Source organism: Triticum dicoccoides, chromosome 1A, assembly GCF_002162155.2.
Source record: "Triticum dicoccoides isolate Atlit2015 ecotype Zavitan chromosome 1A, WEW_v2.0, whole genome shotgun sequence".
NCBI classification, from domain to species: Eukaryota; Viridiplantae; Streptophyta; class Magnoliopsida; order Poales; family Poaceae; genus Triticum; species Triticum dicoccoides.
The window spans coordinates 388,577,286-388,601,902 of NC_041380.1; the positions used below are offsets into that span (position 1 = coordinate 388,577,286).

A 24,617-nucleotide genomic window follows, 5' to 3' on the forward strand; every position below is an offset into this window, starting at 1 on the left:
CAAGGCAAAGAGAGAAGGGAAAAGGGGGAAAGCCTAGGCTCAGATGGGCCTAAGGCCCACCTAGTGGTGCACCCCCCCTCTCTCCCCCCTTGGCCGCCCCCTAGATGGGATCTAGGGCTGGCCGCCACCCCTAGGGGTGGAAACCTAGGTGGGGGAGCAGCCCCTCCCTTTCCCCTATATATAGTGGGGGTTTTGGGCTGCCATACACACGATTCAATCTCCCTGTTGGCGCAGCCCTACCCCTCTTCCTCCTCGTCTCTCGTAGTGCTTGGTGAAGCCTTGCTGGAGTCTCGCGCTCCTCCACCACCATCACGCCGTCGTGCTGCTGCTGGATGGAGTCTTCCCCAACCTCTCCTTCTCCCCTTGCTGGATCAAGGCGTAGGAGACGTCACCGGGCTGTACGTGTGTTGAACACGGAGGTGCCATCCGTTCGGCACTAGGATCATCGGTGATTTGGATCACGACAAGTACGACTCCATCAACCCCGTTCACTTGAACGCTTCCGCTTAGCGATCTACAAGGGTATGTAGATGCACTCTCCTTCCCCTCGTTGCTAGATTACTCCATAGATTGATCTTGGTGATGCGTAGAAAATTTTGAATTTCTGCTACGTTCCCCAACACGGGGACTCAGCAATCTCGCACCCTCACGATCAAGACTATTTAAGCTTATAGGTAGGGCAAAAGGTATGAGGTGGAGCTGCAGCAAGCGACTAGCATATTATGTGGCTAACATACGCAAATGAGAGCGAGAAGAGAAGGCAAAAGCACGGTCGATAAACTATGATCAAGAAGTGATCCAAGTCTACTTACATCAAGCATAACTCCAACACCGTGTTCACTTCCCGGACTCCGCCGAGAAGAGACCATCACGGTTACACACGCGGTTGATGTATTTTAATTAAGGTCAACTTCAGGTTTTCTACAACCGGACATTAACAAATTCTCATCTGCCCATAACCGCGGGCACGGCTTTTGAAAGTTCAAATCCCTGTAGGGGTGTCCCAGCTTAGCCCATCACAAGCTCTCACGGTCAACGAAGGATATTCCTTCTAGCGGGAAGACCCGATCAGGCTCGGAATCCCGGTTACAAGACATTTCGACAATGGTAAAACAAGACTAGCAAAGCCACCCAGATGTGCCGACAAATCATGATAGGAGCTGCACATATCTCGTTCTCAGGGCACACCGGATGAGCAAGACGTCGGGTAAGCCAGCCCAGAGTTGCCCCTGGTAGCCTCGGACATCGCTCAGTTGGACCAACACTTAGAGAAGCACTGGCCCGGGGGGTTAAATAAAGATGACCCTTGAGCCGGCCGACTCAAGGGAAAGAAAAGGCTAGGTGGCAAATGGTAAAACCAATGTTGAGCCTTGCTGGAGGAGTTTTATTTCAAGGCGAACTGTCAAGGGGTTCCCGTTATAACCCAACCGCGTAAGGAACGCAAAATCCAGGAACATAACACCGATATGACGGAAACTAGGGCGGCAAGAGTGGAACAAAACATCAGGCATAAGGTCGAGCCTTCCACCCATTACCAAGTATATAGATGCATTAATTAATTAAGAGATATTGTGATATCCCAACAAAATATCCATGTTCCAATAAGGAACAAACTCCAATCTTCACCTGCAACTAACCACGCTATAAGAGGGGCTGAGCAAAGTGGTAACATAGCCAAACAACGGTTTGCTAGGACAAGGTGGGTTAGAGGCTTGGCTCAACAATATGGGAGGCAGGATAAGCAAGTGGTAGGTATCGTAGCATAGGCATAGCAAAAGAGCAAGCAACTAGCAAGCAAAGATAGAAATGATTTCGAGGGTATGGTCATCTTGCCTGAAATGCCGCAAGGAAGAAGAACGAGTCAATGAAGAAGACAAACGGGCGTTGACGAACGGGTCCTTACAAACGCGATGTTATCGGAACCAACCCGAAGAAGCAACACCGGAAAGAAGCACACAACATAGTAAACAACCAACACACGAACATGGTATGATATGTGGGATGCGGTATGTGATGCATATGCATGATTTGCAAAGGAAAGATTGAACTGGCCTCAACTTGGAAATCCAAGAGTGCCACTGGAAAGGGGAGGTGATTTCGGTTGAAATCGATATAAAGAACACCGGAATCGGATGCACGGTTTGGAAATGGCAAGCAAAACAAATATGGCACCGGTCTGCGATAAACAGCAAGTAGCCTCCTAAATGCATCAAGATAAATATGCTATAGCACTCAAACATGGCAACAAAATACATGGCAGGGATCCACTCATGAAGCTTGACAAAAGATGAACACTGAGCTACGGCTAATTCATCCATTAACAGGTTCAAACAAGCATGGCAAAAGTGCAAATGATAACAGGTTTCAGACTTAGTGAAATTAACACAAGTCTGGAATTTATCATCAGAAAGCACACTTTAGAGCATGAAAACTACATGCTACAGGAACTTAACATGGCAAATCAAGGCATGGCATGAAGCTACTCAAAGCACTTAACAAAAGTCCCTTAGTGACCTTGAGCCAAAAGGGATCAGAGAATACAATTGCAAGAATGTGAACATGGCAAAAACATAAACAGATTCAGACTTAGTGAAAAACTGGAGCATGCAAATCAGTTAACGAGTAGGCATATTTACGAGCTCGATGCACTCACTACAGAGCATGGCATGACAAACTAAGCATACACCCATCAAGAATACATGGCATAGAAGCTAGACATGGCAAGAACAACATCATAGCATGCACGGATCAATAGCACCATCGTCGGCAAAATCGCTAAACAAGTCAACAATCTGCCAGGGACATTTTATAGTAAAAGTAGAGCTCGATTGACTCAAGCTAGGGTGCTTCATAAATGCAAACAAAGACATGGATGGATAGAGCACCACAATGTTAACAAAACATCCTTACTGATCATCCTCAAAAAAAAGCACGGATTGCTAGGAAACAACATGAACATAAGGCATAACAACAAAATCAGGGCAAGGACTTTGTGAAATTCTAAGTCCCTGAAATCAGCATTACCGATTACGCTACTTTGCAATCTTGTGCTAGTCATCACAAATATCACAAAAATACATGGCAAGCACCCCTGTAAAGATGGCATGGCATATAACAAAACACATGTAGAGTTTAGGGTCATAGCACGCACACATTAATCATGGCAAAAATGACAAAAGGCCATTTGCTGAAACAGATCTGACAAATTCATCACATAGACCTCTTCCAACAGCATTTCGGGCATCAAGATGAGCTCAAATGAAAACGATGCAATGAGATGAAATGATGTGCTCGTCGAGGCGAACATTTTGATATGCTACACGCGCGAATCGGAGCTATGGATGCAGAGTTATGATGCGATAAATGTGGCATAAAAATAAACAGATCTGGGGACTTAGTGGAATTTCAACCTCTGCAAGAAAGTCAACGGGACGGAGCGGTGTGGGATGGCTCGGTGCAGATCTGAGATGGGGTGTTTGGATGGACGCGCGGGTGGATCTCGTCCCGTCTCTTCTCCGGCGAGGTGCCGAACTCCGGCGGTGTGCCCATCCGTTCAACGTTCGTACATGGACGTCCATATGGACATAAACTGGGCACAGGTTTGCACTGAAAATGGAGCAGACCGGACACCAAACAAACAAAAAATACGGATGCGGCCGCATGTTTAGTCATGCCATCTATCCATTTGGGCCCAAAACAGACAAACGCGGATAGTATGGGGAGTCGGCCGCCTTAACAACGGCTCCAGTGTATGCTCCAGCTGAGTCGGTTGGTCCCGACTTGCCAAAACACGCGCGGCGGGTGGGTTTTGTGTCGACACTCTTCATATACTGCTCAATTGAGTTCTGACCCGACATTTTGGGTTTGGGGTGGCATTTCCCTAGTCCTGGTATGCGTCATTTTGGATCTGACCGGACGGCATGCTCTGGCATACTTTACACCCCACATATTCATGGAACTCAAGAGGTTCAAGTACCAGACCGGATGTCTCCAATAAAAAGCTTTGCGAGTCGCAATTATCTCACTGGGAATGGTCAGCCTTCAGGACAGCATTATAGATCATCTGACATGCATTGTACCGCTAGATTAACCTGAAGTGCTCGACATGAGCTCACGAAAATTTACAGCAAAACTAAAAAGAAACAGACTGTCCCAAAGAATCCCCAACACTCATAAGTCATAACACAAACAGCTCACAGTATGCATAAAACATTCTCTAATGACCACCATCAGCGAGAACTCCCTCTTCTGCAGCTTTACCTCCACAAGACCTTGCAACAGACTCAAACAGCCTCTCAATCTCCGGTGCACAGCGTGTAAAGGATCGAGCCCAAAAGCTATAGCGTGGATTCTACAGAAGGCAACCCTGTATTAGACCTATTCCTTGCCAAAAAATTCTTTCAAGTGGTCGTTGTAGCATACCTTTATGAGCTCAATGAAAGTAATAAGTAATCCCCAGGGATGAGGACGATTAACTATTAGGCGCTCTAAAAGAACTCTAGTTATCTGCTCCTGTACGATATCCTGCAAGTTAAGTTTCAATTGGACGATGTCAGGAGGTATTTCATAGATGCATATGGGTATCACACCAAAAACCCTGAAACCCGAAAAGAGGGAACTCATTAAGTTACCTGTGTTGCCTCAGCAAACAAGTACAAAATGATGAAGGAGAAGTAGTGAGTATGATTGTTTGGATAGCGTAGCTGGTTAGCAATTGCGTTCAGGAGGAGGTAACGGCCTTCGGTATCCATATTCACTATAAGATTTCTGAAGACCTCAGTGGCTGTTTCAATCTGAAAAACATCCACCTGAGGACTTTGGTTCATTTGCTGCGCTGATGCTGATGCATTTGCCTTGTTATGCTGTAACTGTTGCACAGCCTGCATTTACAATTTAGACACCATTATAGAGTGTTCATGCATGCCAAGAAAAGTGATCAAAAACAAGCAAAGAAGGTAGAGGTAAAGGTACTTCATACTGTAACTGTAGAGACCCATAGGGTCGATGCAGATTCAAAACATGACATAGCTGTTTGGTTTAATGTCACTGAGAGCCAAAGTTTGGTCACTTCGGAAAAAATTGGCTGCCGTTTGGTTCAGCGAGAAAAGTTTGGAAAGAAGTTTCTGTAACTACGTATTTCTGGAACCAAACTTAACAAAAGAAACATGGCCAGCTAATTTGGCTGGTTTTCAGATCCTAAATTTGGGCACAAACCAAACCAGTCATAAACTTGCTATCTGTCTGAAAACACACAAACAGAAGACTAAATACAGTCCAAACCTATGTTAACCAATGCTGAAATACTATGAAAATTTGCTGATAAAAAGTGATAATATCTTCTTCACTTGGCTATTTGGACACAATATTAGGGTATAAAAAGCATTTCTAACATTGTAATGGAAAAAACAATCGCACACAAACATATAGAAACTGACCTGGATGCCAACATAGACGACCAGCGAATTAATTAAGGGAACATTATAACGAGTCCCAGCAACATTAGCTTCATTTGGAGGCAGCACTAACTTCTGCTTTAAATCAGTTAAAAAGGATGAACCTTCTGGTCTCTGCAAGAACGCAAATGAGAGAGAAAGAACAAACGTTATGTATACCATTTCTTTTTAAGGTTTCAACAATATACTCAATGAATGACTCGGACCAGCTTAAAGAATCGTCTAGACTGGAAGCTGCCGTTACATTAGAGAATGCAGACATGATTTACCTTGAGGTACTCGTCAACCTGGGTCTTCATTTGCTTTGCCTTCAAAGCACCTTCCACATCAGACATGATTCTTGGAGCTACTGAAATTTCAGCTAGCAGGTCAATCTGTATTACAAGAAACAGCTGGAGCTCATTAAACATACAACACCCAGGGGGAGTTTGTAGGTAGCATGTACTAGCAGTCGGTAAATACCTTCAAATTAGGAGTAGAGGGATCAGGAAGTCTCATATTGCGTGGAAATGCACTAAGAATAACATTACGCATTTGAATGCAGCTTGGGGGAATCACATCACAGAAACTGAAGTGGTAGTCACAGAGGAACTCAGGAAAGTCATGGAGTAGAACAAGCAGCACTCTCAAAGTTCCTTTGTATAAAAGCTGAATCTACAAAAGGAAAAGGTACAAAGTACATGAAAGTGCAACACATACTGTATATAACACAGCTGCAAACGAAGGTGCAGGGATAGAACTTACGGGCTGTCCCAGCTCAGCGTTTCTTAGATATGGTTCCATAAATTTGAACAAATCACCAAGCAGCCTCTGGAAGAATGGCCAGCCCTTTTGTGAATTGCACAGCAATAACTTCGGCATGAAGCTTCTATGGCTTACTAATTCAAGCCAAGCAAAACTACAGTGGAAAAGGCATTTAGTTGGCAAGTAACAAAAGTACATGGTAATTTCACTACTCCCTCTGATCTATATTAATTGTCGCTGATTTAGTAAAAATTAATATGTACTTTTGTTACTCAACCAGCGAAAATTAATATTGATCGGGGGGAGTACTTAAATTATTTTAAAAAACACCAAACAGTCTAATTTCAAAACTTCAATATTTAAAAAAAATACAGTGATAGGATTCAGACTTAGGGAGAGAAAGATTATCATACATATAACAACGAATTTGAACATTCTATCATTTTATTGTGATAACTTCTATTTTTTTCTTACACAATTTTGCAGAGCTTGAATCAATTTAATGCCTGTCGTTAATCGCCTTAATAGGATGGTTGATCCCTCAAAAAAATTGTTGCAAGGGGCCTGATTACTCACATTCTAATCGAACTGAGACCATGGGGAAGTTTGAATGGCACGGTGATGGTCAAATTCATATATATGTCAAAACAAAATAATAAAGTGTTTCGAATAAGGATCAGATGATTCTAGGACAAGACCCACCTTGACACATAACAACTCATTGTTTTCAGCAAGCATGGATATTTATCAATTTGTTGAAGAGAGCATTAGATGGTTTTTGGATTATACATTTGAGAGTTTCAGTTGCAACACTAGGTATTGGAAGGAGAACACTATTTTGTGCCCATGAAGCATGAAATAAAAAACATAGAAGGCAATCACAAATATTAAGAAAATTCACGAGATGGCAAACCTCCATGCAGGAACTCTCAAGGGTTGAAGCACATGAAAAGCATTTGCAAATGCAGTCAAAACCTGGTGCATAAAACCATTTTCAGCAAAAAAAAAATAGTGCAAGCAAGCCATGCAAATCTGATATTATGTTAAACATATATAATTTGTGCAAACAAGTTAAATATACATAGCATATACCTGAAAACTAGCACCATCATGAAGGTCAGCAGTGCTAAGCTCACTTAGCAAATTTATAAATAATCTAAAATATGGCCGAGGATTGAAAGAAACTTTCTTTTCTTCGGCATCTTTCTGAATGATCCTAGTGGTTATGGAGAGAATCTGCAGAGCAGTAAAAAGGAAAGATTTTAGCGAATAGGCACCTTAGTAGGCTCAAATTCCCTAAGAGCTAAAGGGTAAACACTGACCTTCAGAAGAAGGCTGCCTTTGTTTGGTCCTAAATCCACGCCATACTGAAGATTGTAAAAAGAACAGTAAGTAAAGTTACTGTAACAAGCTATCAGCCGATGTACCAAAAATATCTTGGGTGTGCAATCAACAGGTACTACATCGACACTTGGCCACATAGTCTAATGTATGTTAACATTTCCTTTTATGTTGAATTGTTGACATGTCTCGAATAAGGATCAAAGGATTACTTGCAGCTTTCCCAATACTAGTTGGAACTGGCAAGCAGCAGACATATCTTGACTGAAAGTGCTCGCTATGTTAATAAACAGACAGGCAGTTTAGCTTGTCTAAACATTGCCCTAATTAGGCAAGCATTGCGACTGCGATGAACCTGCCAGTAGCGAAAGGACTCGCACAAAGCCTTGGCAAGGCCTAAAGTTGATTATTGACAAGAGATAATAGGAGTTCAAGGAAATACTATGCATCAATTTTTGCATGATTAATGCAATAAAACAAGCGCTCCTTGGAAGAAAAACATTAAATATACCTTGAACATTAAAGTCACAAGCTTCGAGTATGAATCAATTGAGAAATATGAAATCTGGAGTTGCTGGGCCGGCTGCTGAGACATCCCACCAGGAGCAATAACTTGCTCAGAGACAACAGCATGTGTGATGGCAAGTTCCTGCGTTATTTTAAGTATTAGCCCTCACATATCACGGAGATCAGTATAAACTTGATACTGGGTAGAAGAATCACCGTGAGAGTATGGAAGAAGCGGTCAGTCAAATCATCTCCCTTAAGCAAGCCATGTTGTTGCAACTGCACAATGTAATGACTATATGCTGAATCACCCATAGTTGGATGATCACATATGTGACACCAGTCCGAGAATAAAACTGCAACCTGTACATCAACCAAATACCAAATTAGCTTTCTACAAAGTTCAAACTCCAATACATCAATAAAGACAAATGACTGGAGCATATTCAAATCAACTATACACTGGGAAGAGACAAAAATAATGTGCTGATGCAAATTAAATTAAATGCATAGAGACTTGGTTCGCAATACGACTGTACGATTGGATAACATAATCAAGTCATCAACATATTAATTTATATGTGAAAGGTGATACTGCAAGTTGCATTTGTTGCACTCTTCTGGCAATAACAACTGATGTCTGCGTGGAAAATAGGAATGTTATTGTGTTGAGTGCATATATGTTTTTGCACACACTTAGATAGATGGCATCATTACTATACTGAACAGTACAATGGTAAAATAACACAACAGAAATTTTGCCACGCAAAATATGGAAAATGGAATGAAAAAAGAGTTATTAATACTAAATTACGCAAAGAAACAGTATCATTAATGTTTATCGTCAATACACCCTCATAATAAAATTCTTGTGTGAAATGTATGATGCATGGTGTACGACAAAATAGGATGTCGTGTTTCCTACCTGGTCTTGAAAACTAACAGCATCCGCAAAAGCAGAATCATTTTCTTCTTTATATATTGATGAAGGACGGCCAGATAAAACCTGTAATCGAATGATAGAAATTAATCATCAAGTCAGAAAACATATACCTATAGGAACAGAGAAACTTGACCATGCATAAACATCCAAACCTTGTTATCCCTTGCATGCCTAACCTTTTCATCCTTCATGGCAGCAAAGCTAGCAGCATTCTTGAAATTACTCCTTGCAATCTCAATCAACTGCTGCAATGATTCAGGTGAACCAGGCCTGATTGCAAGCTGTAACACAGAACGTATTACCACTTACGAATAAGCAAAATAGATGGTGATTAGACCAAAGTATACAACATTTGCAAAAAAATGGCCTACCTTCGATAATGCATCAACAACATTACAAAGCTCAGAAACGCCACTGGGTTCTTGGGTAATCAATGTCTGGACAAGTGATATAGCGAACTCTGTTGCAGTCTCTGAAGATTTGGTGGATGGAGGTGAGCACATGAATACTTGATGATGTTACTCCAAAGTTACAAAGTAGCGGATGGCATTGCTTAAAGATTAGATTAGACTCCTGAATGCCTAAACATGTAATATGGCTTACATGTTTGGTATTGCGGTGGCTTTTTTTCCCCTACATTTTGCTTTTATATTTCTGCATACATCCTTAATCAATTGACAGTGCCTTCTACTACGTTATAAGCTGTCATGGTAATACCTATGCTGCAGCAAAAAGTTCTTTGTAACAATGGCAAATGACAATTAGGCAAGTGATTGGAGTTTCATGATTTAATCCTTCCATCTTTACCATGGGTGTGGGTAGAAATACATTATCCTTTTTTAATATTATTGGTATGCCCATTTAAAAGCATGTATTACACTTCCTTGAGCAATTTGTTGAACAAATCAGCGAATACTCATCATTCAGGTACTACAGTTGGTTATTAGTTTCAAAAGACTAAGAGCAGAGCAAAGAACTAGGACCATTTTCATGTTTGTGTTTCTCTGTGTTAGATGCATGCTACACAGTTCCCTTTGTGACAATAGATGCCAGAGATTCTAAGGTCCAAATTCCTACACTTACTCTGTTAAAAAGTCAAAATACTTGAGCTGGTGAAATCACATGGGTAAACTTATATGTAACAATTACTGTTCTTTTTAACTGAAATTATTATTCCACAAAGGCAGTCTAGTCATACACCAACCAAAGTAACCAATGTTGAATAATCCAGCAGACAGATTATTGATTGAAAAAGGTCAAATTGTGATAGTTTATTTACTTTCTTTCCTTCTGTTAACTTCAGTAAGACAACATACCACCACCAATATTGCATAGCAATAATCATGGCATCACACGAAGTGATGTACAGGATAGCATACAAATATTTCATTTAGAAGGGGCATAAGCTTGCGCTCATTGTTTATAAGGCGGTAAGGAGACCTAAGGCGAGCATCAACCGCCTTGACGCCTAAAGCGGGCATAATTGCAAGACGCCTTATAAACAATGCTTGTCCTTACTGCTTAGGTGATAGCTATATTTAATTTAGGGGCCATTCCACATTGTCTAGGTTGACCAAGGAAATTTGTCTAGTATTTCTTTTTCTTTTTCTATTTCTTAAATATTCAAATACAGAAATATATGTTTCAACTTACTGTTTCTTCCACTATCAATGATCTTTGCTAGATGAACATCGTAATCCCCAAGATTAAGAATCTCAGAACGAATTAGTCCAGTAACTATGTCAAGGTTAAACTTATTTTCTTCCTCAGAATAAATTACCTGCACAAAAATGTTTAATTAAGTTAATAAAATATGTGTGCCCCATAAATTAGTCATATCTCCCACAAAAGAAAAATAGTCAATACCAAAATTATGCCATTAAAAAAAAAGAATTCTAAGTAGACACAGCATCGATTGACAGTAGTTGGAATCTGCACTTGATCAGCATATTGACGTGAACATTTTTGTTCTTTTAGTTAGCTTGAAGTAATCAAGCAGCTGTGAAATACTGACTAGGTGGTTGCGGTCACATATATCACCCATTTAAGGATCACAGTTTCATGGTTTAGCACCATATATAACACACATTCCCCCCGAGAAAACTGGCAGGAGCACTGCCTATTTAATTAACTTAAACAGCCCAGTCAAGAATCAAACAGTACTAGAAGTATAAATAGGAAATTTAGCATAACAAAAATGTCCATAAAATAGAAGAACAAACAAGGTAAAGATGCAACACAAAAAACTTCATTGAATTTAAATACAATGCGCATACAGGATATACCATAAAACAGAAGAACAAACGAGGTAAAGGTGCTTCTTATCAACAGAATCAGATCTTACGGAGGAGCTAAAAGAGCTTCTGCCAAATATTACAAGTGGGCAATAAAAACAGATGCTACTGTGAAGACTGAAGAAACATACCCAGCTTGTTATCTCTTTAACGATAAGTTTGCAAACATCACGTATTGCAGCTAAAGTTGCCAGAAGCCATGTGAGATAAGTACTCTTTGATGCATTTTCATACAAACTTCTGAAAACCTGGAACAAACATAACCAGGTACAAAAGAAATTGAGAACTAGAGGAATATTTACCTAATAATAAAGTACCCCGTACGTTGTCAGCAACTTTGCATAAAAGTCCCCGCACTTTTCATGAAATCAACCCACAGTCCCGATTCAAGTGAGAACAGAAGACATTTCAGATTTTGCAGAAAACCCCCTGAGGTTTTGATTAATCAACCCGCGGTCCTATTTAAGTGAGAATGGAAAAAAATTGCTTTTTGCAGAAAACCCCCTGAAATTTCAGTTAATAAACCAGCCGTTCATCTAGAAAATAACGTTTTTATATAGATTCAAATGTTTTTTTTAATATTCATAACTTCTAACCGTAACTCCAATTTTAACATGTTATATATGAAAATTGATTAGAAAAATGTGTAGAATATGAATATGATGTTAATTTTACCCGTTACCCATTTTTAGATGCTATTTAGGGACAGATTCAAATGCTTTGAAAAATTATTCATATCTATTAAACCCTAACTCCAATTTTAACATGTTATGTATGAAAAATGATTAGAAAAATGTGTAGAATCTGAATATGATGTTGTTTCACATGTTAATAATTTTTAAATGCTGTTTAGGATGCAACATTAATCAGTAGTGCACGTCCCGTCTTTCTTTCATACCGGTGCCGATTCAAATTGAAAATGAACACCTCAAAAAAAAATTGGAGACGAAAGAAACCATCTATAACCATGCATGTCCGTCGGTGAGAGTGGGAAGAAGGATAAATGGCAAGATTGATAAGATGCCATGTTGAAATAAAGAACGTGGACCTATTGAGGTCTCGAGTCATGGTTAGTGTTAGGGGCGCGTGGTATTTTTTTTCTCCCGTTGCAATGCACGGACTCTTTTGCTAGTAGAGGAATAAATGCATAATTACGAACGAGAAAAGGATAACAAACCTTTTGTGCAATCAATAATGCAGCTTCATCCCGCTTAACACATCTGTGTAAAATATCAGGAACTTCTGCAATAACAGACTGAACAGAACAATAACCCAACACAAAGGTCACATTGTGTCAAGAAAAAGCACAATTACTAAATTAAAAATCCAGTCTAACAATATATAAAAAGGAAAAGGAAACCAAAAAATGAAACATTAAAGGAAATGCTGACGTAGCAGTATAGCTGACCTGAATTTCTACATCTTTACCATCATTGGCAATCAAGGCTTCAAGCTGAAAGTAAGAGGTAGAATAAAGTAAGCTCAGTGATAGCATTCAGGGTAAAGACTCTGCATATATCAATGACAATAAACCCCGCTTAGTAATTGACATGCAAAGTTTTGTAGTTAGCAGGGACTTCCTGAACAATGCAGCAAGAAATCATAATTTCTAGGTGCACTTTAGGTAGTAACACGCTACCATACACCATGACATTCCTCCATGGTACAGCAGTTGGGTTCAAATATAACAATGAGCGTTACCTTCTGTGCAACTTGATGGTATCTGTCTAATCCGTTGTCAGTACTCAAAGGTTCAGCGAAAACAGATTCCATATGGTCAACAGCAGTCGTAGGTGAAAGAGGCACCATAGAGCCAAGATCCTGGTAGCAGGGTTTTACAAGTTAGGAAATTAACTTCCAATTCGTCACTGTACTTTATTAATGCAAAGGAAAGTGTGGAAGTCACTGACTTTAGTTCCAGCTGTTGATTCACCCACTGGAATGTCATTAGATGACATAGGGGGGAAAACAGATGCAATGTTAGTAGTCCCACCAGCTTGGGCAAAAGTGTCACTTGTACCAATTTGTGTGGAAACACTGCAGAAGACAGAAGATATCTAATGCATCAGAACAAGATGCTCCAATAAGAGCAGAAAAAAATGGATGTATGTGTTGTTACCTTAAAAGTTGTGTGGTACCATGATCTGACTCTTCAGGAACCAGATCTGCTGGTTGTACCAAATTTGGGCTATAAAGTCGAGGTATACTGGAATTGCCTGGTGCAGCAGTCACGGCTGTAGCAGAACTGGTAGCTCCAGCATTTTGACTACTCTGGCTGTGCCATACAGTAATGAAGTCCTGAATTCAACAGTTAACCATGATTTAAGCAGTCAATTGTACTAGGAACCAAAAAGATTGTAGAACAAAGAGAAATTCACGCTCAGCCACTTCACCTCATACACTCGTTGTTGGCTAGCACACAAATGGCCAGTAGGCTTTGGACGAAGTGCATCCGGGACACGTGCAAGACCTTGAGTGTAAGGAAAAGCATCATAATATCCAGAACCAAGCAACTCCTTTTGCCTCCTTAGCTGTGAAAAAGGCTGCTTGATTTCTCCATCGATCATCTCAACAGCCTGCAATATTCTCATTGATGTTGTGATGCTGTAACAGAACATTCCATATTTTCTGCTATACTGCTGAGCGTATACATTTGGTAGCAAAAGTTAAAAGGTCCAAAAATGGCTGATAGCATAGTAAGTGAAGCAACACTATACCAATTGCTACTTATCATCACATTTACGGAAGCAAGAAATAGAAATAGAAATGCCAACGATTACAAGGTATGTAAGCAAAACTAATAAAACATGAAGATACCTTGCGTGTTGCAACAGTCTCTATTAGCGCACATCCAAGATCTAGATTATCATTGATCAGAATATGAACAATCTGCTCAGTGGTTTCACTGTTATTGTTCAGGTTCTGAATGAGACTTCGAAGATGAGACGACAAAGCAACACGAAGAGGCTCCTGCCAGCAGAAGACAGAACAATTGAATATGGCATCATACATCAAATCTAAACCTAAATGAATCTACTCCCTCTGTTCCAAATTACTCGTCGCAGAAATGGATGTATCTAGAACTAAAATACATCTAGATACATCCATACCTGCGACAAGTAATTCAGAACGGAGGGAGTACTAATCAACTACGCGCTGGGACTGTAACTACACCTGGAAATTACATCTAAGAGCCTTATGCAAAAATACCTTGGAAGTTACATGAGCTAGACTCCCAGCTAGCGTGCCAACCATCAAATGTGCAGCGCGAGATACCGCACTATCATCAGATTCCATTGCTAAATCCTGCAGGAAAAATATGCCAGCATGTCATAAACTTTCGACTACAGCAAGACAAATGGCTAATGAACATGTACAGCTAGGGAAATAGTCCAGGCGTTCACCTTAAGAATAAGCTCCTTAGTAGTTCGGGTAGCTATTGTAACACTTCTTTGAATAACAGGGCCTATAATTTCTTTAATAGCCTTATCCAAAGCAACATCCATGATTCTATGATGATCAAGAGTGTTAGTAGACCATCAGTAAAATAAACTGAAATGTCAGCTAAACTTGTCTTGTAAAAGACATACTTGCTATATTGCAGTGAGCCAAGAGAACTAAGCTTTTCATTAATTCTAAAATATATATCCGCGCGAGGTATTGCTGCCATAAGCTGTAAAAAAACATATAAGAAAACAAAGTCGAGTACAGAAAAAGCAAAGTTGGAAATTAAGAAAAAACAAGGGCAAACCTGACTAAGAGTAAACAAAGCCGGTAATGGAGACGGCGTTTGAGATGGTGAAACCTGATCGGGCATTATTAAAGCAACCTTATCATCTTCAACCATGCTGTTTGGAGGAAGACGAAGAGGTGGTGCATACTGCAGAATAAAGGTATCCAAATGAGTAGAGAACAAAAAGGTTTCCACGTCATAAGTACTAATTAATTATGTGCGCACAAATCAACCTGGTTTAACATATTTGGGATGCTAGTAGCCCGTGAGGTACTAGTTAACTCTGGTTGCACTTCAACAACATTTTTTGCTGGGATCATACCAGAGGAAACCTCTGCAACGACTGGTGTTTGAGATGCAGTGACATCTTTATTAGAAAAATCCGGATTTCCTTCAAGTTGACGAGTACGATCTTTAAGAAGAGAAGATGGTTTTACATCTTTCATGTCCACACTGAGGTTCTTAAACAAGACCTACAACCTCAAATGACCACAATTAGCTTGCGCAATTCCAAGCCAGATATGTTGACAGCACCAAAAAAAATAGAATAAAGAATAGCAAGAACCTCAATGTCAAACTTCAGGTTCATCTTGAGATTAGGTAGATTATAGATCTCAGCAAGTAGGCTAAGAATACCCATTGTCCATGGATTTGGAGGACGATATGCTATACTTGAATGGCAAGGTTCAAGAATCTGTAAAGCACCATCTGGTCATAACGACAATCACCACAAAATAAAGAATTCTTTTAAATCAGATTAACATAAAAAAACAGAACCTTTGAAGTGAACGGAATGACTGCGATCATCAGACCCCTTTCATATGCCTTCAAAAATAATCAGAATAAAAAATGTCAGCACAAGAAGAAACGTTTTGGGATGCTAGTACCTCACGGGCTACTAGCATCCCAAAAAAATATAAATAAATAAATATATATATATATAATGCTTGACTGAAACCTTATCTATACAACTCAAAACGTGCCGCACAAGTCTACATGCCTCAGACACAAGATAAAAGTCAAAATGGCAACACTGCAACATAGAATTATTTCACCAATACATACAACTCACACAATGCCAAATTCAGCACCCAAAACAAAAGTATAACAACAAGTACTGTTCTGTTAAAAGTAACAGCAAATCCAGAGGTTTCAATATTAGTTGCATTAATGAACAAACAGAAGTCCAAAAACGATACTGTATCTCTCTGGTTTGGGTATGAGAAAACATTACGATAAAGAACGGACTCAAATGGACTAATTTCAAAGTACTACCTCAACTATAAGAATTTTGGGATCAATTTCCTTCGCTCGTAACGTTTGATTCCTTCCTATGGTGAGCTTTCCTAGCCAACTACCCAGATTTTTTAGCAACGAACGCTCTTCGGAACTTGATTTTATAAGATCCGATTGCAACAAAGCCTGCAGAAAAACAATTTCAAATTTTTAACTATAGATTGGTAGAACAAGAAAGGAAGACATTCCTCAAAAAAAAACGCAAGGAATACACAAGTAAGTAATGCAAGACCTTGCAGTTCTCATATGTAGCTTTCACCATTTCCTTATTCAACGCTTTTGAGTTAACTTTGTCGAAGAACTTCAAATACAAGTCATGAAAATTCGGTTCGATGCTTGCCCTGTAAAATTTTGCATATGCTTTTGGGATCTGACAAGTAGAAAGTTGTTGCATAAAAAAAATATGTTGGTCATCAGGAGTACCTTTTCATGACCATGTATTGCGCAAACCAAGGATAATACTGATCCTGAGAAACCTCATTAAATTCCCTTGCCTTAGCATCCAAGTTAGAATTGGAAATATTGTTGATCATGAAGAATATCTTGTCTTGAACTTCAGATGGAGGGGCCTATGTGAGGTAGAAACGATTAAATTAAGTTGTTAACTAACCAAGACTATTCAAATAAAGTGATAGAACTACACTAGACACCTAAAAAACCTCACCTACTATACCATTTCAGTTCTCACACTAAAACTTTAGCCTAGAGTATAAATGTGGTAAATTTCACTTTGGAAGACTAAGCAAACCTCAACTGATGTATCTCTTCGTTCTGCTGCAGCAACAAGAGTTTCAATATTTAAAGCAGCTCCAAATCCTGTAGTGTATGGAGATCGAGTGCCTAACAAAATAATATCATAAAATTATAGTCATGCTATAAGCAATGAACCATCACTACTACAGTTACTAACATATTTCTGGTTAATATCAAACTTTAATATGTAAGCCAGAAGTAACCTGAAGGAGCTGAACTTCTAGGCCTCAGAAAATTAGTGGATTGTGAAGAGGCTGAAATAGTGGCAGAATGATGAGGAGAAGCTTGTAAGGATGGTGGTGCGGTAACCTACAATTGATCATAATTTGCAAGAGATTAAAGACACATTGTGATAAACTTGATATACAGGACATAAATGGAAAATTTACTACATCTGCCAAGCGTCAAAAGATGAAGAAAGTTAATTTGATCCTAATACCTTCGGAGCCATAGACAAATCACCAGGTGTTGAAGCAGTAGGTTGACTGATAGATAGAATGTTCTTAGCTTGGACGCTGTTTGTAGAACCTTTGGACCTCTCCCCAAGAAAACCCTGGTACCTCTGTTGCAGTGGAAAAGAAGAAGGCCGTTCAAGCTGTGCTGGAGTCGGATTGGTGAACTGCCATGATGCGTCAGAAACCTACATAAGCCAGACAACTCTTTCATATAAGGGAAGTCGGTACTAGTACACAAATTTAGCATGCCAAACAAATTATTGTATTTAAGAATGTCAAAAAATATGTCGCAAGAGTCAGTTCATGATCCAAGCAATTACAAGATTTCCAGCGTGACTTTACTTCTTGAAATGCAATGTGGGTATACCTCTGTGTTTCCGATAGATGGTGAACCAGAACCATGCGGATCCACAGAAAATATGTTGCCAATATTTGGTTCATTTTGACTTGATGATATCTTGGCAAGTGCCTGCTCAATTGCAGAGACTAATTCGGCATGTGTTCCACGAAGATGTGAGATCTGCAATATGTGGTTGCAGTATTGCGGCCACTCTATTACACGATCCATAAACTGCTCGAGCGCTGTCGTGCCGAACATAAACATCTGCAACCATCAAGCAACCAACAATCCAGAAGTTACATAAAAGTTGACTGACATAATGGAAACAACATAAAGATTCAAGTAATAACAGCTAACCTTTGAATCAATAGATTTACGCAGGGCATCAAGAACACTGCGTAGAGCAACTCCAAGTCCCAGGTGAGCCACAAGTTGATGTTTAATGAGAGAGCCTATTTCAAACATGAAACTACATCAAAACTAATATATCACAGTAAATCTTAACTTCTTTTTAGGGAAGATACAAAAGCTTTGCATTAAGCAGAAAAGCAAACAAAATTACAACAAATCAGCAGTATATCATGCCTCAATTTGGTAGAACAAAATTTTAAGCCTGCTATACAATTGTGTAGTACTTAAATACAACAGTATCTTCCATTACTTTCAAAAATGAGTGAGTGAAATACACACAAATCAGCAACAAAAGAAAAATCACCCATTTAGACTGCCCAGCAGAACAAGCAAATGCATACTTGTAAAAATACTAAAAATATTATACTTCAAAATCAAACTCAGTAGATTCCACAACAAAACAAAAAACTGGAATCCTCTATCTTAATTACCACTCATAACTACAGTCCCGCCTTCCTATATACTACATAACTTTGGAAGTAGCGGTCATAGAGAACAATGAACACTTCCAATGAAAACCATCCACAAATTCGAACCAGAAGATATCTGACAAACAATTTAATAGTGTTATGTGCATATAAGTTCACCAGTCAACATATTGGAAAACTTTTGAGTTGATTACAACAAAGTAATGCCCACAGCATCTGGAATCTGGGTAACTTCAGCAAAGCAAAGTGATCACTTACCCATAAGAACAGCAGCTAGCTTAAGCTGTGTATCTGGATACTTTGGGAAGAACTTGTACTCTTCGAACAGGTTTGAGATCATGCAATTGAAAATTGCTAGCTCCCTGGTCATTGATAACATTAAGAATCCAAAGATAAGTAGGTGAAGAAACAGAGTACAGACAACTCAAATGCTAAAGCATCATTAAAAAAATGAAGGTACAAACGATGCTAATGAGGGGTTGTACTGAGAAGGAATTCAGCCAACTAATTTACAGGATTGCCTCGTATCATATGTGAATGGAAGGTATTATTTATAGCAATTATAATAAAAGGGGTACTTTTGTTTCTGACACAGGCTCCCTTACAGATAGGTGGGAGGCTGAATGCAGTGAGAGAACTCAGTGACGAGCGGAATCGCAATAGCACATTAGTCAACACAACATACAGGGTCACATCTCGAAAAGAAAAAAGGGATCTAGGCAAGATGAACAAGTTAGGCCAGAGGAGAAAGAGGCGCAGATATAAGTTGTGCCTACTATTGCTTCTTCCTATCACATCTTGAGACTTTATCAAGACGAGTCGATCAGGTAACAGATTAAGCAGAGAGTAGATCATAACTAGTATGGAAATCACCTCTTGTTCGTAGACTCTTTGAAGCGTGCAAGCATTTGTATCATAGCATCAATGCTTATCTGTTCAGAAAACATCTGGTGAAAATATATATTTGCCTGTGTTTCAATGTCATCAGAACCTCCCTCGGAAGTAGGAATGTCCCTTCCAAGAGAACTTTGAGTCCTTGATTCATACGCTGCTTCCACTCTATTTAGTTCATCCACCAGTTGGTTAGTCAACAGCTGTCCAGAGTGAGACTGAAGAACCTGCCAATGACACGCCATATGTACATATATTTACATCCATGCAAAGAAGGTACCACCATAATGTACAACAGGCACAGAATGAACAGGGCATAGTCAGAACCTTTATAAATAAAGGACATGATTCCCAGCAAATATTCGTGATAGTAGCTTGAGGTTGTTGGATGACACCCTCTGCAGCAGCATGAGTTGTGTTGACCACACTTTCTTTCAAGAATTTAACACATTCCTGGGAGTGCAAAATGTTAGCATGCAAGTTAAGAGCACAACACCGAACTAAAGTGGAAGTACTTAGAAGTACAATCTGCATGATCATGTAGTGGTGTATGGAAAGTCATGTATATTACCTCAATAAAAGCCTCTCTGTGTGCACTGAACTTCTCGGTTATCCATTTCTCTAGATTGCTATGATCGTTCCGAAAGGAAACTGTGGCAAGTTTGATGCTAAATGCTAAGGGAGTGGAATCAAGGACAGCGGATAGGATCTGTTTCATAAGAAGTGAAAGGGTGATGAAGCAAGCACTAAGCCCATTAATACCAGAATGGCCTATTCATTATAAGCATGAAACCGATATAAATGATATAAACATATTCAACTGATGTCAAAGTAGAAGTTGAAATACAGCCCCATGAATAAAATCCATTTATTGTATTAGCAGAAAGTCAACTGCAGAAAGTTCCTGCTTCCATTGAATATTAAGCTTTGCAGATTGGTCCATACACAAAGATATTCGCTTCAACACAAGACTGGCTAAGTTTCAACAAGTATAATCCATTACTGGCACCACAAAGACAGAAGTATGCAATCATACCATTAATTGTGGTAAAGACATATTCCAGTTTGTGCTTCCTAGTTCAAACTTAAGAATTCATCACTTTAGCCAACTGAGTTTGCCTTTCTAAGCATTAAAGTAGCTTAGGAGCCACTAATAACTTCTAAAAAATCACTAATCTTTATTTGGGCTGTCCAATAAAACCCAGAACATATTACTATGTACACAATAATCTATTTACCTAGCATGGATTGATTGAAAATACATGCAACTCAACAGCAGGTATTTAAATTCGAAGATACAAAATACAATAATGTTGCTCAGTTGCAACTCAAAAGTCATTGCATCAGATAAGCGTAATTGTGTTACCTTTAGGTCTTGACATATATCAACAGTTCTCAAAAGACAAATTATATCAGAATGAGCATCAACAAATCCTCGGAGAGTAAGGGAAGGGTTGAGATGCCAGAGATAGTTCATTAGACTGCTATTTTTAGTGTCCTTCAATAAAGCAGGGAATACGCATGACAATACTTCATACTGGAGGAGATTGTATGCAGTCTGCAAACAAGGAATAAATTTCCAGGTAAGTGAGAAATATGCAGTATTTGGAGAAAAAAGTTCTGCAGTTCTAGGAACAGAAAATATACATTGATTTGGCTAACGCCAAGAAGTAACACATCTGGACAATGACTGAGTGGGTAGTCCAGCAGCGGTCGCGCTAATGTTGCATAGCCAAGGTCAGCAAGCTGGCATAACACCTCCAAAAGGTCTAGGCAGTACCAAGCCTGATTGCCTTGGATATGATTAGCCAAGTCTGGAAATACCTAAGGGAGATTTTAAAAGAAGGTTAGAAGTATGTGGAATACAAGATGCTTACTACGTTTGACCCCAAAAAAAAGATGTTTACTACGAGTAAGACAAGCTGACAGGATATAGAAAATACCAGCTTCCTGGAAGAATGTTTAAATGTAAATGTATCTGCTGGGGCAGCCACTGCATGTTTCAAGAATGATAATTGCCCTTCTAAATTCTTCCACAGTGACCCACAGATGGCATGAAGCGGAAATGGATCCTGTATGGTTCAATGAACTAGTCAACTACACACTCAGGAATTTAGTTAATTCAGTTCCAGGAACTATAACGCATGTGCATACCTTGCAAGCCCGAGAATATATAGACATCAATAGACGGAAAGCCCCTTCATCAGGGATACTGAAACCCTCGTGGTCCAGGTTTTCCATTACACTTGTCCAATTTGTTTGTGGAGCCTAAGTTTGCAACCATAAACAGGTTATTGGATCTTAAAAAGGAAGAACGGAAACAACAGGCAAATATAACAAAAAGAAACTCACAATTTCATTGATTGAGTCCACGAGAACATTGATATCCCATGCCGTTGACTGAAATGAGTCATTTGTTTGGCTGTTGCCAAAAGCCGAAATGAATGTTGAATATGTGTTATGAGCCTCACCAAGACCAGCGGCAGTAGTAACAACAGCCCCAAGCAACTTAGATATTCCCAAATCATCGAGAGGCTCAAAAAGTGATAATGTATCTTTACAATGTGCAATATCAGCAGTACATCCATAACCCAATTCAGTAATGATGTCAGCCATGCTTATCTCCTTCCCGATTTCAGATAAAAGGGAATCAAAATCATCATCAAAGCTACCGATGTACATCTCCATGTGGCTGTAAGACACAAAATAGCAAGGACATGTACATGAATAGAGCATCATAGAAGATATACTAGAACACAAGTTGGAAAAATTCTGAAAACCTTGAAGCTGGCCGAACATTGCTGTCCTGAACAAGGACAGGGACATGGAATGGCATCTCTTTGACTTTGAATAGGGAAATAATGTTAGTAAAAGAATCCATATGCTTTGAGAGGCCATCAGTCTGGTGAAGAAACACAACAATATCATGAATTTGGTCATTCGATATAGACTGTGCAGGATTTTTACATAACTCCTCGATTTGAGCAATTGAAAATCTTTGGCCTGCAAAACAAATAAATAAGGTGCAAATAAGTACCTATAAAAACTGATCAGACCAACAAATTCTGCTTTCCAGGACACTTACCTTTCAGATTCAAGCCTATATTCTCGGCATCTGACAGGGCAAGTCCAATACCAACCCTCTCAGCTCTGGATAGATCAAGTTCATTTGACAACGTTTCAAGGAAAACATCACTGACAGATAAAGTCCTCAGTGCTTCACAAAAACAGGTGCTGAAGTATGGTTTATCCAGACAATATCTGAAAACGGTGGATAAAAGATCTTGTTTCGATTGAGAGTATTTTGCCACCCCGGCATTCAGCAGCACCTCATCCAAACAAACTTGAAGCAGTAAAATGCAACCATCAGGACTGCAGTCAGCTAACTGAAACACAGCAAAAGTGAAACAAAAAAAGATATTAGGATGGCTATAATCCATAAGTTCAGACAAAGTAAAAATTGCTGGGATCAGATGAATGTAAGGAAATTACTAAGGCAGCACATCTTTCAAGATTCAATCAGGAAGTTTCTGAATGCTGCAGTCACCTAGATGATGCAGTATTGCATATCACTGCACCAATATTGTAAATAGTACACGAAGAGTGTAGAACACATCTCACAAGATCTTCTTCTTATATTGAAATATAAGCAAAGATATTTGAAAGTATTCTTCGAACGATTGGTTGTAAAATGCACAGTTCAACTAGCTGTCTCTGAAGCAATTCCAAGGAAAAAGATGCAAATGGCCGCAAACACATGCAACTTAACAACAAACCCCATGTGAAAACATTTTATATTCTTCTTAAGGGGCTCTTTGTGTTAACAAAAACCGAATGTGCCCTTCACCATAATATTCACTGTAAACATCAAATCTAAACGAACGGACTAAGAAGCAAAAAAATTGAGGACAGGAATAAGAAGAATGTTGTTCACTATGCATCTATCCTAAAGCTTAAATGGCGCATACGAGTGAATTTTGCCACATATTTTGGAAACTTATGCACCCTGATGGAACCGATCAAGAGTGTTCACGTTATCCCAGCCAAATTTTAGGTTAAAATCGTGCAAAAGTACGAGCGTAAGACAGCTAAATCCGCAAAACCCTAGATTGGTCCTGAGATGGAAGCGTTCCTAAGCACGAATCCATCACGGGGCGGATCCTTGGATCCAGACGAGCAGAACATGAATCGACCACCAGAGGCATGCGTCGGGAGAAACGAAGCCGCTTCGGGGAGGAAGGAGAGGGGACGGGGGCATCTCGTAACCTGGCAGAGCTCGCGGTAGATGGAGTCGACGGTAGAGTCGTCGGCGCCCTGGACGAGGGAGCGGACCTCGTCGGCGACGGCGGAATTGAAGGGGATCATCTCGCGGACGGCGAAGGGCGGGCGTCGGCGCCCTGGGTTTGCCGCTGCGAGCACGAGCGAGAGGCTACGAGAGCAGGGGCGAAGGCGAAAGGCGGTGGCGAGCGGTGTTTGTCGAGCTCTGGTGGGGAAAAAAAGGTCAGCGAAATCAGGAAACGCCGATGTAGCGCGACAGGTGGGGTGATGGATTGCGCAGCCAACCGGGCCAAGTGGCCATTTATGTTCACAACTAGTAGAATGACCGTGCGTTGCCACGGGCCAACAAATGAAATTGTGTAAACAATGCTCATTTTCCTCCCCAGAAACGAGCATATTGCACGCAATGTTCAACCACAACACAAATGCAAGCATATTCTTCTCTCTATTCTTACAAACATGACACACCCCTCTAGCCGCCCTTTCCCATTAAACTTGTCGTTCATCACCTTCTCTGTCCATACATCATTCACCCTCTCAATCTATTGCCCCTTAATTTTGCGTGTAGCTTCCATGTCATTGTTTCGTTGTCTCGGACAGTACAAAAAAACCCTATCACGTCACCTTCTTCTAGATCTATTCCTAATCCAAGGAAGCTAAATGTAGTTGAATGACCGTGCGTTGCCTTGAAAAATAAAATTATCTATGAAAACACATATCATAATATCATTATATGGAGTTTGTACATCA

The 24,617-nt window shown here is 39.8% G+C and overlaps 1 protein-coding gene across 2 annotated transcripts; it reads right to left on the reverse strand.

Annotated features, from left to right (window-relative positions):
• Window positions 1-3,967: 3,967 nt before the first annotated feature.
• On the reverse strand, window positions 3,968-24,074 carry LOC119275258 (CCR4-NOT transcription complex subunit 1-like). Of its 2 annotated transcripts, none has more exons than XM_037556077.1 (51): window positions 23,856-24,074; window positions 22,675-22,975; window positions 22,370-22,592; window positions 21,942-22,281; window positions 21,744-21,857; window positions 21,533-21,661; window positions 21,237-21,413; window positions 20,956-21,147; window positions 20,161-20,298; window positions 19,917-20,042; window positions 19,572-19,816; window positions 18,957-19,060; window positions 18,217-18,311; window positions 17,887-18,123; window positions 17,504-17,704; window positions 17,268-17,373; window positions 17,060-17,151; window positions 16,735-16,880; window positions 16,544-16,652; window positions 16,291-16,437; window positions 15,793-15,840; window positions 15,581-15,709; window positions 15,249-15,488; window positions 15,034-15,162; window positions 14,873-14,955; window positions 14,687-14,792; window positions 14,493-14,588; window positions 14,100-14,252; window positions 13,676-13,858; window positions 13,402-13,580; window positions 13,193-13,319; window positions 12,984-13,103; window positions 12,691-12,735; window positions 12,460-12,537; window positions 11,414-11,530; window positions 10,642-10,768; window positions 9,360-9,460; window positions 9,165-9,269; window positions 8,971-9,051; window positions 8,262-8,408; window positions 8,050-8,187; window positions 7,520-7,564; window positions 7,290-7,433; window positions 7,111-7,172; window positions 6,198-6,351; window positions 5,916-6,107; window positions 5,723-5,827; window positions 5,436-5,567; window positions 4,632-4,880; window positions 4,423-4,524; window positions 3,968-4,351 (listed from the first exon to the last, which is right to left on the reverse strand). In XM_037556077.1, exons 1-51 carry the CDS (start codon window positions 23,952-23,954, stop codon window positions 4,217-4,219), a joined length of 7,173 nt encoding a protein of 2,390 aa, XP_037411974.1. In that variant the 5' UTR covers window positions 23,955-24,074; the 3' UTR covers window positions 3,968-4,216. The 2 variants fall into 2 exon arrangements, with proteins under 2 accessions (XP_037411974.1, XP_037411965.1); XM_037556068.1 differs by having other exon boundaries at window positions 9,141-9,269.
• Window positions 24,075-24,617: the final 543 nt, after the last annotated feature.

What these genes read in the sequence shown, in the direction of transcription:
- LOC119275258 (XM_037556068.1), bottom strand. Translation starts at nt 23,954, where the DNA reads ATGATCCCCTTCAATTCCGCCGTCGCCGACGAGGTCCGCTCCCTCGTC. An exon ending in CCAAAATTCTTATAGTTGAG is followed by an intron (nt 15,841 to 16,290) that starts GTAGTACTTTGA and finishes TTATTTTTGAAG; the next exon opens with GCATATGAAAGGGGTCTGAT. An exon ending in TCGTCTATGTTGGCATCCAG is followed by an intron (nt 4,881 to 5,435) that starts GTCAGTTTCTAT and finishes TTGTAAATGCAG; the next exon opens with GCTGTGCAACAGTTACAGCA.